This window comes from Macaca fascicularis, chromosome 9, assembly GCF_037993035.2.
Source record: "Macaca fascicularis isolate 582-1 chromosome 9, T2T-MFA8v1.1".
NCBI classification, from domain to species: Eukaryota; Metazoa; Chordata; class Mammalia; order Primates; family Cercopithecidae; genus Macaca; species Macaca fascicularis.
Window position 1 is genome coordinate 125898830 of NC_088383.1, and position 17170 is coordinate 125915999.

The following is a 17170-nucleotide window of genomic DNA, read 5'->3' on the forward strand; positions in this document are numbered from 1 at the left end:
TTCGAGTAGGAAATCTTGGCAAAAGCTCAGCCATTACAATGTTGTCAATACTTACATGGAAGGACCTGACTGGAGCGGTCCTCGCCTGCCATCATTTCCCTGGGAGCAGTCAGCTGGCAGTGGCTTGTATCGTGCATAATACTGGCCTTTCCCCCAGTTCATCATCTTCCTCTTAACCCTTTCTGCTAAGCCTCTGCCCAAAGTCCGTGATGCATCATCAAATGTTCCAGAATGAATGTGAGTGCAAATAAAATCGAACAGAACATCTGTATGGCACAATTAACATATAACCAAATACAGGCCCAGTTGTAAATGGTTCTGGTATACTTTCCGATGGTGATGTGACACTTTTGGACTAGTACTGAAGATGATCTCCTTCAACTCATGTAATATATAAAAGCTGGCACCACTGGATTAGACCGTAAACTTTATTGTTACTTTTTTTTTTAATAGGTTTCAATGAAGAACGCACTTTTTTTTACTTTAATGAGGAAGCTGAAAAGGCTGCAGAGGCACTTGAGGCTGCTGCGGCTAGGGAGCCGCTGGCACCCACCTTCCCCACACAAGGTGTAGAGGAATCAGCCGAAACAGGAGCATCCTCTGGATAGGGCTGTACACACCCCAGGTTCCAGCCACACCGTCAGTATTAGTAGACTGGGAGGTCTGATGTATGGCGCCGTGTCTCCACATCGAGTTTCCTCTTCAACTTCACCAACTCCTGTGGTTTTTATTCTTCTAATTCCACTGTTTGGTAAATTACATATATGGTGTTCTTGCTTGAAATTCTATCTGTGAACTTTGTTTTGCAGCCACCACACTTCCATGCAGATTTTGTCTTTTAGCTCTCCTGTCCGTTTTTCAGGGGCACGCTCCAGTAAAAGAGGCCAATATTTTTGTTGTCAACTCCACACTCAATCAAACACCCCATCCTTTACCAATCAGAACATCTCTGAGAACAAAAACCTAATGACCCTAGAAGCTCTCTGTGCTGGGAACAGATGTCCATCTTCTGTGTTTACTCTACGTGTCTGTGCTGAAAAGCACCGACACATTTTTGTAGCCAACCTCACGCAGAAGTGCGAGAGCGTCACTAGTTTTTGTAACAGCCAAACAGTTTCATCTCACTTTCCTACCCTTAATTCCCTTTTCCCTAATTCCCTCTTCTTTTTAAATTTTAGTTTTTCTTGTATTATTTTTATCTTTGTGAGTCTTCTTGGATCCTTTTTGGAGTAAGAATGAGTATAAATGAATAAGCACATCAGTAAATGAATAAATATTCTCAAGGTTATTAAATGCCCAGTTATTTATACTACAGCATTTAAAAAGCAATCCGCAAGTGATAAAAAAAAAAAAAAAATGATGTGACATATCCGTTCCCTGAATTGCCTCTTTTGTAAGCCAGTGTTGGGATTATAGCAGAGGAGTAACAGAAATAAACACAGTCAGACACAAACATAAATAGAATAATATCCAACCACTTTATATGATTTAGGGTCTCTGTTAAAAGGGTTACCATTTGCTTCTCCTAAAAATTATATAAATTGCTATGTACTGACCTGTAGGGGAGTTGGCTAAGTTTGGACTTCTGATAAATTCTATAATTTTTACTAAGCACACTGAATATCTCTCCTTTTAAAGAGTACTAACAAGGGACCTTAATTTCCACATAACGAAGCCAACTCCTTATTCTCAACGCTATCATTTGAAACTGGCTCAGGTGCAGACTCTCTCAGAGCAAGGGGCAGGAGACTTGGTTGGTGTCACTCTAAGTTGGAAGAACTGTGTCACGGTTTGTGGCTGCTACTGCCTCTCCTGATGCTTAGCAACAAACAACAGGTAGGAGAAACTGGAAGGAAAATTCATTTTAAAAGCAGAACAAACATGACTGGGTGTTCACATACCCTTTGAAAAATACACACACACACACACACACACACACACACACACACACACACACACACACCCCATGAGAATATGCCCTGGAACAGTGATATAAATTATAATTAAATTACTAAAACCAGAGCAAAAATGTACAACGAATAACAAAATAACTAAATGAAATTAACCAAAGAGGTGATTTATTACCATAACCAGGTCAGCAGTATAACTTCAACACAGAGCAGTTTACTCACCTATCCTCGAGACTGCGCTCACCAATGGATAATTAGCCTTTTAATTTAAATTTCTTAGGGTGCTAGGCACTCTATTTATGCTTTCTGTCTCTGTGTTATATAACATATAATATGAAATATATTTATATAATCGTATATATAATATTATCTGTGAAAGAAATGAAAGAAACAGTCATATCCCAAATTAAAAATGACTGTGGGATGGGGAAATGTCAGTGCTTGGAAGAGAAACTTCAAACCACTCCAATCCTTATGCAGGGACTGCTTGATGAGTCTTCGAAGGTCGGTGACAATGACAGATGGTTATCCATCCTCAACAACTTCTTGGTATATAAGCTAATGTTGTTCCACAATGCCACAACGAATATAACTAAACATGTAGAGTATGCATTTAGAAAAATAATCCAGACTTTAAGGCTGTGATACAGACTATCATTTACTGCACACACAACCAAAAACTGGTCTGGAAAGACAATGAACAATAATTGTTACCTGTACTGCTCCATTTCTAGCAGTTTACCATTAACAAAGAAGGTAAGGAAGGAGCAATTATTGGTGAGTAGTTAGAGCCAAAGCGTCCATCCTCCTTACTCAGGGCAAATGAGGCTGGGTGCTAACAGCCCTGTGGATGCCTGCCAGTCAGAACTTCCATGGGACTGTTCAGCTGCTGAAACTACCGTGGGTGAGGACTTTGTTTGAGACCAGCTCAGATACAAAAGGGTGCAAGTGCTTTAATTAAAATCTTATTCTTCCAGAAAAAAAGAGACATTTTCTTTTTCTTTAATAGCAGTGGCACAAAGTACCTCTACCTCTTTGCCTCACTCGGGCTATAAAATGCATCAACATTAGATTTAAAAAAAAAAAAAATCCTCTATAGCACACAAGACTTAATTTATCTTTCCCAAACAGAAGGAAGCGTAAATAACCTTTTAGAAAAATCAAACACATAAAGATGCAGTCTCTTCCAACTTGAAATCGTGTAAGCAGGATGTATGTAAGTTTTGTGTGTACAATAGCTATGAACATACCTTGCAGATACAAGCATAGCTCTCCTCTGTCTTCCTATTTGGGATCCCTTGCTTTGATTGATAATGTCACCCCAGCCAGGGGCAAAACCCCCTCAAAACCAAAGTGAAAAGGGAAAAACTGTAGGCAGAAAAAGGTGAGTGGATATCTTACATCAAATACCTTTATGTCAAATTAATTTAAAATGCTTTGTAATCACAGTGAGAGAAAGTAAGCAGCTTAAAAAAGGCATGAACACTTTCAAAATACCTGTTACTAATTGTTCCCTAGTCCAGCTAACACATTTCACCCAAAGGGCAACTTCTTACTCTAGAAAGGAGGGTGTTTTGATAACCATATTATTCTGTTGGTGGTGTGATGAAATATGGAAAGACAGTGTGTATAGTTTTATATTCCTAAATGCATGTGAGTTGCATCCTGCCAGACAGATCACAGATGCAAGAAGGAAGACAGCACAAAGAAACATGAAAGAAAACTCAATGAACCATCTTAGGGACTATTAAAAATTACTAAAGTTGTCAAATCGTATACAATTTTCTATTAAAGAATGTCAAGCTTGGGGAACTAAACCACAAACGTTAATAATAACCACAACTGACCCTCAATGGGAAAAACTATTGGTGCCTTTTTAATAAGTTGTGGTGAGGAGAGTTCAAATTACAGGACATAACAGAATTTGTTTCATGAATTAATGCAGTCTGTAGTTAGCATATCATATAGCAGTATTATCCAGTTAAGGAAAGATACAGTTGAAAAACATTACATTTTAATTCCCCATGAGTAAAGTGATAAGTAACTGTCAAATCATCATTGGGAGAACATGGAAACAGTCAAGCATAACGAACTTACAGAAAGATAATTATCTCCAAATTTAGGAAGTACATGTACCTGCCTACCCACCTCTGCAAGCCTATGCTTACCACACGTGCAAAAATACAATACAATACAACTACTGCAATTATTCCTATCATTTTCTTTTGCGCTTAGGTGAAAAACACCTGACAGCTACATGCTGAGCCATGCTAACAAAACTAAACCTTTCACTTTCTTTAATAGTAAAATTACCATTACTGAATCATTGTCATAAAAAGTGCATTCAAGTACATTACCACTTATTTTAAATAAACACCAATTTTGAAACAATCAACTTTGAAAAGCTGCATAAGTTTTTTTTTTTTAATCCCTGATTACATTTCTATTTATTCACTGTGGTAGCCTGAAACATTGTATTTTTAGAGACTAACTACCGCTTAATTTCTTTATTTAAAAAAACAACAACAAACCTGTGTAATACAGAACAGCAGTGAAGCAAGAAAAATGTGTGCTTGTCACTTATCTTCACTGTACTGTACCTAAGAACTCTGATAAAATATGGTACTTGTGCCACATTAGTATATGGGAAAACATAATTAACTCATAGCACAGAGCACATGGTTTACCAACATGTTACTGTAAAATTCAAGGTTTGGACTTTCACCTCAGTTCTGTATTCAGGCTACCAGAGCATCCCCATGGAGGTCCTTGGGAGGCTTTGGACACAATCAATAGCATGTATTTTTTCATCCAATAGTTAACAATGTATGTAATTAAGACTGACTATGGGACTACGAGTTTGATGCCAGCTCCTGAGTTTTAAGTTTATCTCAGTCTACCGTAGAAAATAACTTGTATGCCACAGTACCCAACAATTTCCACGCTGCTGCAGTTTCTCCATCAAGAGGATCAGACCCAAACCAGAAGCTTCTTTGGGGGCTTTAAAAATCACATTAGGTTGATCAGTTTTGTTTATCCAATTATTTACAAGCACCTCAAACTTTTAGCATTCCATTTGAGGAGTGGTATGCACATTTCCTAAAAAGGTATCAACATCTGCATTTTTTTTGTAACCTTCTAAAAGAAGTCATACTTAATACAGTAACTAGGAAAAAAAATATCCTTATAAAGATCAAATAACCAAAACCTAATAGGAATGTGTTTTGCTAAACAGCTTACTTATGTTTATAGTTGCTACTTACAAAAGTAACACCAGAAAAAAACCTGTATTCTGAATACAGAGACCAGAGCAGAATGTCTACAGCCCATGCCAATATACCAACACTCATCACGTGCTTATTGAAAAGGACTTCCAAACATGTCAGGCTTCTGGTTTCTGGATCAGCAGTTGGAGCTGTCTGTCTCTCTCACGTTTTCAATGCTGTCTTCTTTGTTTTCTGGTTGGACTTTGCCTTCATCCTCCTTGTGTTGAGTTGGATCTTTTTCAGCAACCTGGTCTTTGGTTTGGGGTTCATGTGTAGAAACAGGATCTAAAACTACAACTGGTTCGACTTGTTTTTCACCGTCAATGTATTTTTTCCTGTATCCAAGGCTACTGGGAGGCCTATGAGATGAAGAGTTAGACAAAAAAAGTAAAAAGCAGAGAGAAAATAGTTGTCTCTGATATTCTGGATTCAGATCAACATACAACCCAAAATGTTCTAAGTCTAGTCAACATGCATATAGTAGTCTTTGAGATGCCAGCCATTTAAAAGAAAAAGTGAAGCTATCGGATTACACAGCTGATACTAGGAGCACAAGGCCAGAAGAAAGAAGGCAGAGAAAAAGCGATTAACTACAGAATTGTTAAAAAGCCAAATGCACCTACCTGCTCAATTGCATTCTCTTCTCAGGAAGCGTAAAGCTCATGGACAAACTGTGAACCTCTCACGGCCTGCTGCCCAGACTCCCACCCGCCCTCACTTAGCTGGATGGAGCCAGTTAACTCCCTTCCCTCCTGCGTGTCCCTGGGTATGGCTGGTTGCAAGGTAGCCCTGAGGAGGCTGCATGGACAAGGGGAGTAATCACCCCTCATCACTGATGGAAAGGTGAGAGGCATGCCGGCTGCTGCTATTACCAACTAGAGGAGACCTGGTCAGGCTTCAGGAGGGGGTGGCGGTAGGACCAAGGGCAGAGAGAGAGTCACAGTAGAAGCTAAAATGCTAAATTACCATTAATGTTTCTAAAAGGAGAATCAGGTTTCTTGAGAAATTTCTTATGGAATTTCAGAGGCGGTTTTCCACAGACTCCTCCTCTCATCTCTTCTGCTGCAAGAAGCTATGGCTCCTCAGGCTGAATGGGTGTGGATTTCCTTATGGAAACAGTTATCTCTGAAACACCCAAAGGTTCAGGCTGCTGAGCTGCTGCCTGAAGATGGAGGCAGCTGCAGGGGGCAGGGCTGGGGCTTTCGGACTTTTCTGGTCTTTCTGGAAAATGCTAGGATCAGGCCTTTTTGTCCCTGAGAACTGGCTGTTAACCATGACCTGGCACAACACCATCCCACCTCTTGGTGTTCTGCCAGGTGCCAGTGAACTGCTAGCCAGTGCCTGCCCACTGCTCTACCAGCCCCTCACCAGGAGTTGATTTCTACTATTCTCTAACCCCTTCACCAGGTCACAGCTGGCAGGAGACACTCTTTTACCACCTAATACCTCTCTCGTTGGACTTACCACAATTGTTTCCTGTCTGTCTCTTCCAATAGCATGTAAACATCTACGAGGCAGGGACTATTTAGCTTTACTCACAATTCTATCCCCAGTACCTAGCACAGATGCATTTGTGGAATAAACGAATGGGCAAATACTAATAAACTGAAAGGTTCAGAATTAAGGGGGAGAAATCAAGGTTTGGGTGTGAGTAGGTCTGGATGTCTCTCTTGCAAAAACAACAACAGAACAAATGATCAATTACTAAGTGAAAGTAACCTGCATGATCCAGTCACGGGCACAAAACCTCAAACCCAAAGACCACACTGTTTTTTTTCACTTTCTGACCAGTACTGTAAGATCAGTCCAGATGTTTAAAAACCACTCCCTCTGGCTATCAGGTTATATTACCTATGTGTGGCTCGGTCATCATCCTAAGTGACAAACACTCTGTCTTCCTTGGAGGTGGTAAAAACAAAAATAATCAGGAGCCTGGGTACAGGCTGTGCTGCAGTGAGGACAGATTCCTTTATTTTGGCCCGATTATGGCACCATGACATTGTCCATCTACCTTGGCCAAGGAACTACTTCTCCAGACATCTGCCGCTATGCTTTGGGAATCAGAATGGGCTGTAGTTTCTCCAGTGGTACCTGTTTTGACTGTCTCTGACCCACACAATATGTAAAAGCCTGTAATCGGAGAAGCAGAACAACTCTGAGCAGTACTAAGGATTGATCGGAGGAATTAGACCTTAGGGAGTGGAAGGCACTAGTCATGCAGTCTAGGTAATCTGCTGCCTCTGCGTCTGACACTGGGCCTGCAGTCAGCTGTTCTGACAGTTGGGAGGGAAGGTGGCTGTAAAGTGACAGAGACTGAGGACAAACTAGAGCTATACCTATCTATGTCTCACAAGCACCAATCTTGATGATGCAAGACAATATGCAGGATAAGCAGGAGCCTTCCCCAAGGAGCTGCACATACACCTGTCCCAGGATTTGGAAAAGCTGGAGGAGGAGATGTGGGGAGCTGGAGAAACTGTGGGCCAGTCACTGCCACGTGCCAGTTAGGTGAGTCAGGACATCAGGAATGTCATGCACAAGCTATAACAGAGCCTGCCCTACACGGACCTTCCGAGGGTTAAAAAAAGTTATTTTAAGACAACTACTTCACTTCTGCCTTCTAAATCTCATGCAGATTTATCTGTGGGCAATTCTAAACTGAAAACAAATGAGTGAGGGGATTCTAGGAAATAAAGTTGCAGCCCAGCTAAGGTTCCAGGGAAAGTCCCATCCAAGTCTGCAGGTCGAGTCACCAGTATGATGGCTTCACCATCTTGGGCCTGGGCCCACTCTTACATAAGCCAGCCAATCTGCTTTCAGCATGCAAAGGAGGTAGTATTTCTCTCATTCTAGGTGAGCAACTTCCATCAACCCGTACTAACCTTCATCACTTCTGTAGAACTACCATGGATGTTTCCATGCTCGTGTGTGTCTGCAGGTGAAGGGGTGGTGCACAGATCCTAGACAAAGCTTTCTTCATCAGCTCAGGGCTAAACATTTCCAGGAAGTGCTCTCTGGGCTCCACAGCAGCAATGCATGGATGTTGATTGAACTGAAAACTCATAAACCTAGTATTGTCAGGCTGAAATTGTCCTAGAATTGTCTCAGTCCAAAGAATGATTTCCCTGCCCTGAAGCAAGCTTCTTGACTGCAGATTAATCTATTATTAAGTCACTTATAGGCTACAATTTGAGAACCCCTTTGTTATCACTGAAATAGGTGCAGTGGGCATTTTCTGAAGCTAGGCATGGAGGGAGAGTGACTGGTTTCTCAAGGATAATGACCACTGCCTTAGAATCCCAATGGAAGGTGGAAAGGGACCAGGGCAATCGTCTAGTCTGACCTGTCCTTTTACAGATGAGGACGATGGGGCTTGAACTCTTGTTCTGAGGCTGCCACACGGCTCATCAGTGGCAGACTCAGAACAAGAGTCAGAAGTTCCTGTCTCCGTGTTTCTGCCTCTTCTATGACAGCATGCTGTTTCTCAAAGGCATCTTCTCCTAGAAACAGGAGGCTACAGGCTAGTTTTTGGCATGTTTACCGAATTCATTCTTTCTGAATCCCTGTTTCCATCCCCATCTTCCAGATCTATAAATAAAAAGTCTACCCCTTCAAGCTATCCCTCCTTTTTAATTTCTCCCCTGTGGTTTGTAGCTCCTTCTGGCTTGACATCACTAGGTTCACTCCTGGCTCCCACGGGCAGCTGCCCAAGGCTCCTGGAATGAAAGGCTTTTCCTTCTCCTAGGCCTCATTCTACCTTCATTCCTATTGTATGGGAAGGGCCACAGAGCCACATCAGTGATGGTGCCAAGAACCCAGGTTCTCACTCTAGTAGTCATGGTGGCAGGTTCTAGAGGGTTAAATATGAAGCTTCTCCCCAAGGGAGAAATCCCAGAAGCTCAAATGCAACACTTCAATAGGAGTTGTAATATACTGTCATTCTGTTCAGGTTTTCTACTTTAATGCAACATCTAAGGACTAAGACCACAATAAGGAATTAAATGTCTGTACTTATAAAAAGTAATGGCAACCTGTCTCCTGCATGCCGCAAAATCTGCAAGTAAAAACTTACATTTTACAAGTATCACTTATAAAGTGAAACTAAAATCGTGGGATACTTGGGCAGACAGGGATCACCATGGTGAGCTAGTCTAACCTCTTCATTTGTCAGATGAAGCGGCCAGGGAAGAGTGAGGTTAAATCAGCATACAACTTGTTAACAGCAGATACAGGACTAAACTAATGGAATCTTGATTTCCTGTCCAATATCTCCCCCCACCCCGCCTTTTTTTTTTTTGAGATGGAATCTCGCTCTGTCGCCCAGGCTAGAGTGCAGTGGCGCGATCTCAGCTCACTGCAAGCTCCGCCTCCCGGGTTCACACCATTCTTCTGCCTCAGCCTCCCATTTCTTACCATAACATACCGGTAGTCATTTATGATCTATTCATATAGATATTTTTCATGGGTCATATTAGACTGTGTACTCAAAGGCTATTTCAAGACAAAACCAAAAACCAAAAAGCAAAATAAAAGCTAGGAGAAATATACCAATCTATGCCACTCTATGAAGCCTGGTACCCAAGTACAACTTGGGTGACCTTTTAGAAAGCAGCCACTGTGCCCCTACTGCAAGAGAGCCCAAATATGGGGCCTGAGCAGGTGGGGCAACTTACTAGTAAAAAGAAAGACCTGACTCCAGACTGTACTGGTACCAGAAGAATCAGAACGATGGCAGTGGCCACGCCAACACTGAACTTCATACGGGGACTCAGTGATTTCTCAGACTGTGTTACAAGAGATGAAAGTGCAGCATTCTAATTTTTAAAAAGCACATCATTGTTTGCATTCAATGAAATTCCTTTCAAAATCAACTTTCCATGTTCCAATTATATTCAACAACATTCTAGCTAACATTTCGGCTGCAATTCAAATTAACTAATGCCCAAAAGAGCCCTAATCGACGTGGTTCTGAGCTCAATTGAATACAATCAAAGCTCATGAAATGAAGGGGGAAATGCTTATTTCATGCAAATTCTGCATATCACTCAAGCTTAATTTTACTGATAATATAAAGGTGGGACATTTTGAACATTACAGTGAATGAACTTTTAAGCGGTGAGAGTTATTTTATAAAATGCTACCTCTGAAAAGCTGATTGCCAAACAGTATAAAAATGGTTTGAGGCATAAATGCCAAGTTCATTTCTATTTCACTTCTGAGGTAACTATCTTTCAAATCGCAACAGCTGGACTATTTAACACAATCTGGTGAATCAAAGTATAGTTCTTCTCTGGTCTCCCAGTGGGATGTCTGCATTAGTCGGTGGCAGCCATCCAACAAATGACGCACAGCCGGACGGTCTGAACTCTGTCTCATTTACAATAAAAATGGATAAAACCACAATCATATTTACCACCTTCAAGGACAGAAAACGGAAAGATTTAAATTTGTCTTTATAAAGTCATTTCCTGGAAAAACTCCAAAGAGGAAGTCGCTTTTATATTTTCTCTGGTGTAAAAATAAGGATTCTTATTTTTTTCCAAGCCCTTTATACAGTTACTGCAGTGAACAGTAGTGGCATTACAGCAGAGGTAGTTTTGATTGTTTCTTTTGGAAACCCTATTTTTCAGGAGATTTTAATACACTTATCCAAAACTTCACAAAATAAAGTTTCAAACCTAAGGTGAAACTTTCTATATTACTACCGATTCTAGCAGTGTTTTTAAATATAATAAAGGCAAAACAAAGCTCAATTCTTTTTTGCTTTGGGCACTTTTTCAAAACTTCATTTTAGCTCAAAGAATGTATTAGTTTGTCAATTTGGGTCCACTTCTATTTGTGGAAAAAGTAGATTTAATTATTAACATTGTTAAACAACAGAATACTACTGTGTTTGAAAATCTGACATCAGCCTCTATATGCTGATTTGCTCTCAAGATGAACAAGAATTCCTTTTTAACGTAAGTAAGAGTGGCTGGGCAAAGATCTGTGTCTATGCTCAGCAATATTTTTTTTTAGCTGAGTAACTGCAGCACAGGCATCCCAGTACACAGCTTACCTCCCAGACCGCAATGCAATGCTAGGGAGCCTTGTACCTTGTAGGAATATTATCCTATTCCTCTAGTGTAGGCTGGACTGCACACATTTACAGAATCTAAAATACACTGGCACAAGGAGGTTCAGGAATCTGGACTATTCTCACAGCAAAAGCAACACTGACAATGCGTGAACTATGATTTCAGCTCAGCCAAAGATTCTGAAATGTGGGTGATCCTTTTCTTAGGCTTCGTTTTATAGCTTTTTATAATTCTGCATAACATTAAGTCATCATGGAAAATCCACTCAGATTCCAGCTAATAAAAGCCACATTATTTACAAGAAATATTTTAAGAGACATAAAGTCTTCCACAAAATTCACCATATATAACATTGGCTCCTTAAAAACAGCTGCCATGCACAAAATACTTGCATTTTCATTCTATGTTTTCAGGAAAATATTTTTTAAATGTAATAGTTTTTCTTTCTATTTACTATGTATTTTTAAAACTCTCTTTTAAGATCAGAAATCATAAATTACTTTTCATAGAGCTATATAATAAAGAATATTACAAATGAAATGTGTTTATTGGGTTTCAGAAATTGGGTCAGTTTATTCTGAGATCTGACATTGCAGTTGAGCTTTAGCTTCTTCTATTTGAATAAAAAACCTCCCCTCTACTCCACTATACACAAATAAAAGGAAACATAAACACTGTAGAGACTATTGAGAAATGGTTAAGAAAACCACAATGTACCAAAAGCAATTTGGTTCTCTATGCAGAAATGATATATTTTATACAAAGTCTCTTAAAAATCATAGGTGCTTGCAACTGGAAGCAAATGTTAGAAGGCAATTAATTCTTTGAGAAAATTGAGAATTACTCAGCAGCATTTTAACAGTAATATTGAGATTTACTCAACAGCAGTTTAACAGTCATTTTTACACTAGGTGTAATACATCCTCAACAATTAATCTGGAGGAAGTTGCTGTTTGCACAGCAACTCAGAACACTTGTAAGACAATGCTGACAGGCGGATCTTTCGGGCAGTCCACAGGATAACTCCTTGGCAGCGGGGGGAGGTAAAAAAATGAAGTGAAGGGATCTCAACTTCCAGAACATCCAGTTGTTCTGCTAATTTTGTTGTTAAAACTTAATTGTCCATGTACAGGCGCACATGGAGAACCTTTGTAGCAGCGCTTTGCTGAACAGAGCTGTTTCCTGCAGTGTCAGTACACAATTCAGCAGTACTAAGATTACAGTTGAGAGCAGAGCAAATCCTTTAATTGTATAAGAGCATCAGATTAAGCAGTAACGTCCATGCAGTTCATTCTGCTAGCTGGTAGTCTCTTCTCAGAAACAAATGTTTACTAAGTACAGGGAAGGCGCCCTCCCTCCCCCTCCCTGATGGGCGCTCACGTGCGCACGCATACACGCGCGCACGCACACACACAAAAGAGAAAGAAAGAAAGCGGAGAAGCGGAGGTTATGAGGAAACGGTGGGGGTGGGAGTATCAACCAGGAAGAAAATCCACTGCTTTCCATCCCAGGACTGAAAGAACTTTCCCAGTCTCCACTTGAACAAAACATGACCCCAAACCTCTCTTAAGGAATGGTTATATGGCCAATTAAATTAATTTCCAGCTGAGATAATTAGTTTGAGAGAATAATTTTATGCCAAGTTTCCCTAAAGTAAGTTAAGAATCTCAATTTTTATTTGCTAATGTATTTCAAAAGCTCATACTCTTTCATAGGATTACAGAAAGTAAACAAAATAAAATAAAATAGCTCAGATCATCTAGCTCCAGTAAATTAAAAAGCTGTACTTTCCTATTTCATTTTTCTACATTAGTATCACATTAGAAATACTGAATGAAGAGACCAGTTAGAGGTCAAACAATGATAAAAATCAATCTTACTTTTAAGTCAAAACCTGAAAGGCAATTAGATTTTTTTTCTTTCATGGAAATGTTTGACTGGTCACACCAACCAAGAGACATCTAAAATTTATCTTTTATCAACTACCCTTTGGTATCAGTTAATGGCCCAAACAAGATGAACTCTCACAAAAATAAATCTGTGTGGGGCCAAAAGTCACATGTATTTAGAGATACCACAGACATAGAAATTAAATGCAAATTAAAATAAAAATGGTTTCACTGGAAATGAACAATTTTCTATTGAAATTGAAGTCTTATAATTGCTACATGGGTTTTTGTTTTTTAAATTCTTCTAGGGCAGCATGTACCCTCTTTTTGACTCCCCCAAACGAAAAAGCGAACTAACTGCCTGTCTGGCAGTTACAAAGGAAATTTAAAAGACCTTGATAAAGCTTACAGTTTGGAGGGGACCTGGGGTGAAGAGAAGCATGATAAATTAGAAAAATGTTAACTTGAAAAGTCTCTGGCAATTAATTGTGGCTTAAAAGGATCTTTGAGAATGACCAAGATGACACAGCTATGAAAGCACTGCAAACCACACTGTTAAAATGGAACAGGAGTTCCCTTGCAAAGCGGCTCTCCCTTTTGAAGTAAGATTTTATAGAAGTAACTAGATAAAATGAAAAATCATCTTTGAGGCTGACTACCTTGTCTAATTGCAACTGTTAGTAGGATATCCACCTTCCTGAAAGTAATTCATTGAAAAAGTGTGAATATGGATGAAAAAGCTTAATTCAGACAAGCAGGGCCACTTTCAGATAAGATGGTTTCAGGAGAAAAGCAAGATGGCAAGAAAACATGATACTCTTAAGCCTCTGCCTGACTGTGATGCAGACACATTTTAATATCTGCTCACCTCCTTCTCCATACTGAAGGCCCACGTGTCCTGGCTGTCTTTATAATAAAAATGTCCTAAAACATAATGACCAATGGATAAACACAAACTCAAAGGAGTTAACCAGTAATTGACCAGACATGAAGCTCTCTCAAAAAGGTATAGAATAAAGTGGATACAATAATAAAATGTATTTGGGGCTTTAGAATGTATATTTTTAAACTAGATTCACAGATAGTGATTCACCTTTATATTATCATACTATCATTTAGTAAAAGCATCTTTCTAATTCAATGATTACAGTCAGAAATTTTCAAGGTATCTGACTTCTGGGAAAAAACTATTTCTCAGCATGGTTAAAATGTTCAATAAAATAAAAAAATGTGCAAATGGAACTTATGCTGAAGACTAAAGTAGCTTAAGGCTGGTATTCTGACAGGCTAATTTCTAAAATTTATTTTGAAGCATGGCCCTTTATTGGACATTTGGCATGAAAAAGATTGAAATAATTTCTTTCCAATTATTCTTTAAGACTTTTTGCTAATTCAGATAGGCTCTCCTTTTCAGAACTCTGTTTTACTTTCCTCCCTTGACAAGTGATCTTTAAATTGCTTAGGTTAGCCTTAGAGAATGAGAAAAGGAAGACATGAAACTCCCTGTAAGTATGTACGGTCTAAGGAACGGGATGTGAGTATCTTAGGGTCAATGAAGCAACTTAACTGCAGAATCATCACCTCCTATAGAAGGAATCTTATGGTCATTCTTTTCTTTCCCCTTCCTTAAGCTTTTAAGACACTAAACGCAGTACACCATAGTTCAAAAAGCACTGGCTTTGGAGATAAAGTTTAAAAGGTTCAAGTGCAATTTGAACTAAATGTCAACTAGAAGTGTAATTTTGGGCAAGTTGTTTACCTCACTGAGCCTCAGTTTTCTCATCTGTAAAATGGGGATAATATCCAATCTATAAGTTTGGGAGAATTAAAATAATACACAAAAGCACCTGGCTTAATATATGTTAGTGAAATACAGTGACAACAACACAAAAGCAAATTCCAAAACCCTCCATCCCCAGACTGGAAGCTGGTTCCATTACTGATATCCTCCATCTATAACTAACATATACATCCTGCCTACTATAATTTCAGCACATTTCCTCTTAGATGGATATTATTTTATTACGAATATACACTGATAAAGAGTAATAGAAGTATTAACTTAAAACACACACACACAGAATGGAAGTTTCTTGGCATTTCCCCCCAACATGCTTTTTCCATTATACCTATATCAACCAAGAACATCAGACTTAGGCATTCTGTTGATAAGAGTTAACATGTTTCAGATATCTCACATAGGATTAAAATGGAAGGCAATCTGACCCACACTGACGTATACTGGATTTTCTTTTTCTTTTTCTTTTTTTGAGATGGAGTCTCGCCCTGTTGCCCAGGCTGGAGTGCAGTGGCGCGATCTCAGCTCACTGCAAGCTCCGCCTCCCGGGTTCACACCATTCTCCCGCCTCAGCCTCCCGAGTAGTTGGGACTATAGGCATGTGCCACCACGCCCGACTAATTTTTGTATTTTTAGTAGAGATAGGGTTTTGCCATGTTGGCCCAGCTGGTCTCAAACTCCTGACCTCAAGTGATCCGCCTGCCTCAACCTCCCAAAGTGCTGGGATTATAGGTGTAAGCCACCATGCCTGGCTTGTGATCAGGTACTTCTAACCTCTAAAAGCACTTGGGGCAATAGTGAAGGGCTGACCCCTGAGAGTACTACTCTAAAAGATAACAGTCAGTCATTTTGATTTACACTTGTCAGTTCTGAGGATGTATTTTAAAAATTAATTATTTTACATTTCTGGGTTTGTGTTTTTCTATAAAAACTACAATGAGAGACACGTAACTAGGAAGTATGTGCCTCTTACTCCTTATCCTAACTGTGAACAGCTTTACCAAGTGAACACATTTGCTAGGAATTACTGGGATTTGAAAGCTGAAAGGGACTCTGTACAGTACATAACCTACTTGCCTCGATTTTAGATTAGAAGAAACACAACAAAAAGAAAACAAAACACAGAGAGGTTAAACGACTTGTCCAAGTCATCTGGCCCAGTCAGAAACCCAGGGGGTCTAGTGTCTTAGCTTTGGTTCCTTGATGATCCATTATCCCAGCATTATAATTGTAAGATAAGATAGGAAAGTAATTTATTGAAATGCTTTTCCTAGATGATCTAATTTACTTGACAATCCTACAGGGCAGGCATTACTACCGTCAATTTACACACCAGGAAATTCAGTCATAGATTATATAACTTTCCCAGGGTCACAAATACCTAAACAGCAGACCCAGGATCTGAACCCTACTCTGTCTGATTTTGGAGTTCGAGTCTTGGAAATAACTGGATGCTGCTTTCCACCCTGTGCATATGTGGACAGGCACTGGCTTAGAAAATGAATTACATTGTTTCCTTGTTACTCCCTGTCCTGTCTACAGGCTTTTATTGATTAAAATACAAATCATTGTTTTTCTGACCCTGGGCAACACTTAATTATTCTATTGCCAGGTATTATAGCTGTCTGAAAGTAAAAGAGTTTCTTTTAAAAATTCTATAATTTAGGCCAGGCGTGGTGGCTGACGCCTGTAATTCCAGCACTTTGGGAGGTCGAGGGGGGTGGATCACCTGAGGTCAGGAGTTCGAGATCAGCCTGACCAACATGGTAAAACCCTGTCTCTACCAAAACTACAAAAATTAGCTGGACATGGTGGCGGGTGCCTGTAATCCCAGCTACTCGGAAGGCTGAGCAGGAGAATCGCTTGAACTCGGGTGGCTGAGGTTGCAGTGAGCCGAGATCATGCCATTTTTGCACTCCAGCCTGGGAGACAGCAAGACTATCTCTCAAAAAAAAAAGAAAAAAAAAAAAATTCTATAATTTAGAATTTTCTCTCTTTGATTCCCACCCATTCATTGGCCTGAATCAGTGAATAAAATATCTTACTATATTTTAACATTATCAGATTTAATCTTAATCAACAGAAAGAGCATGAAAGCAAAAATGAGGTTTGCACTTAATGTGCCTGGCCAGCCCTTTACCTCTTATAGCATAAAGGGACATGATGAACATAATTCTGATCTAAATTATAACCAATTGGAATTTATAACATTCACATTCACTGTGAGATT

At 39.6% G+C, this 17170-nt stretch overlaps 2 protein-coding genes across 6 annotated transcripts in view; one reads left to right on the forward strand and one right to left on the reverse strand.

Moving 5' to 3' along the window:
• Nucleotides 1-1286, forward strand: part of ENO4 (enolase 4) — a 32575-nt gene extending 31289 nt beyond the window's left edge. For both annotated transcript variants that reach the window (XR_012418216.1, XM_074002856.1), the window contains one exon: nucleotides 454-1286. Coding sequence is in view for 1 of the 2 variants with exons in the window: in XM_074002856.1 (XP_073858957.1) it covers nucleotides 454-608 (155 nt within the window). In the remaining variant the exon portion in view is untranslated. The remainder of the gene's footprint in view (nucleotides 1-453) is intronic.
• A 2477-nt stretch (nucleotides 1287-3763) lies between these two features.
• The window catches only part of SHTN1 (shootin 1), a 119757-nt gene continuing 106350 nt past the window's right edge, over nucleotides 3764-17170 (reverse strand). For all 4 annotated transcript variants that reach the window (XM_005566536.5, XM_005566533.5, XM_074002855.1 and 1 more), the window contains one exon: nucleotides 3764-5535. In XM_005566536.5, coding sequence (XP_005566593.1) covers nucleotides 5524-5535 — 12 coding nt within the window. In that variant the 3' untranslated portion in view covers nucleotides 3764-5523. The remainder of the gene's footprint in view (nucleotides 5536-17170) is intronic.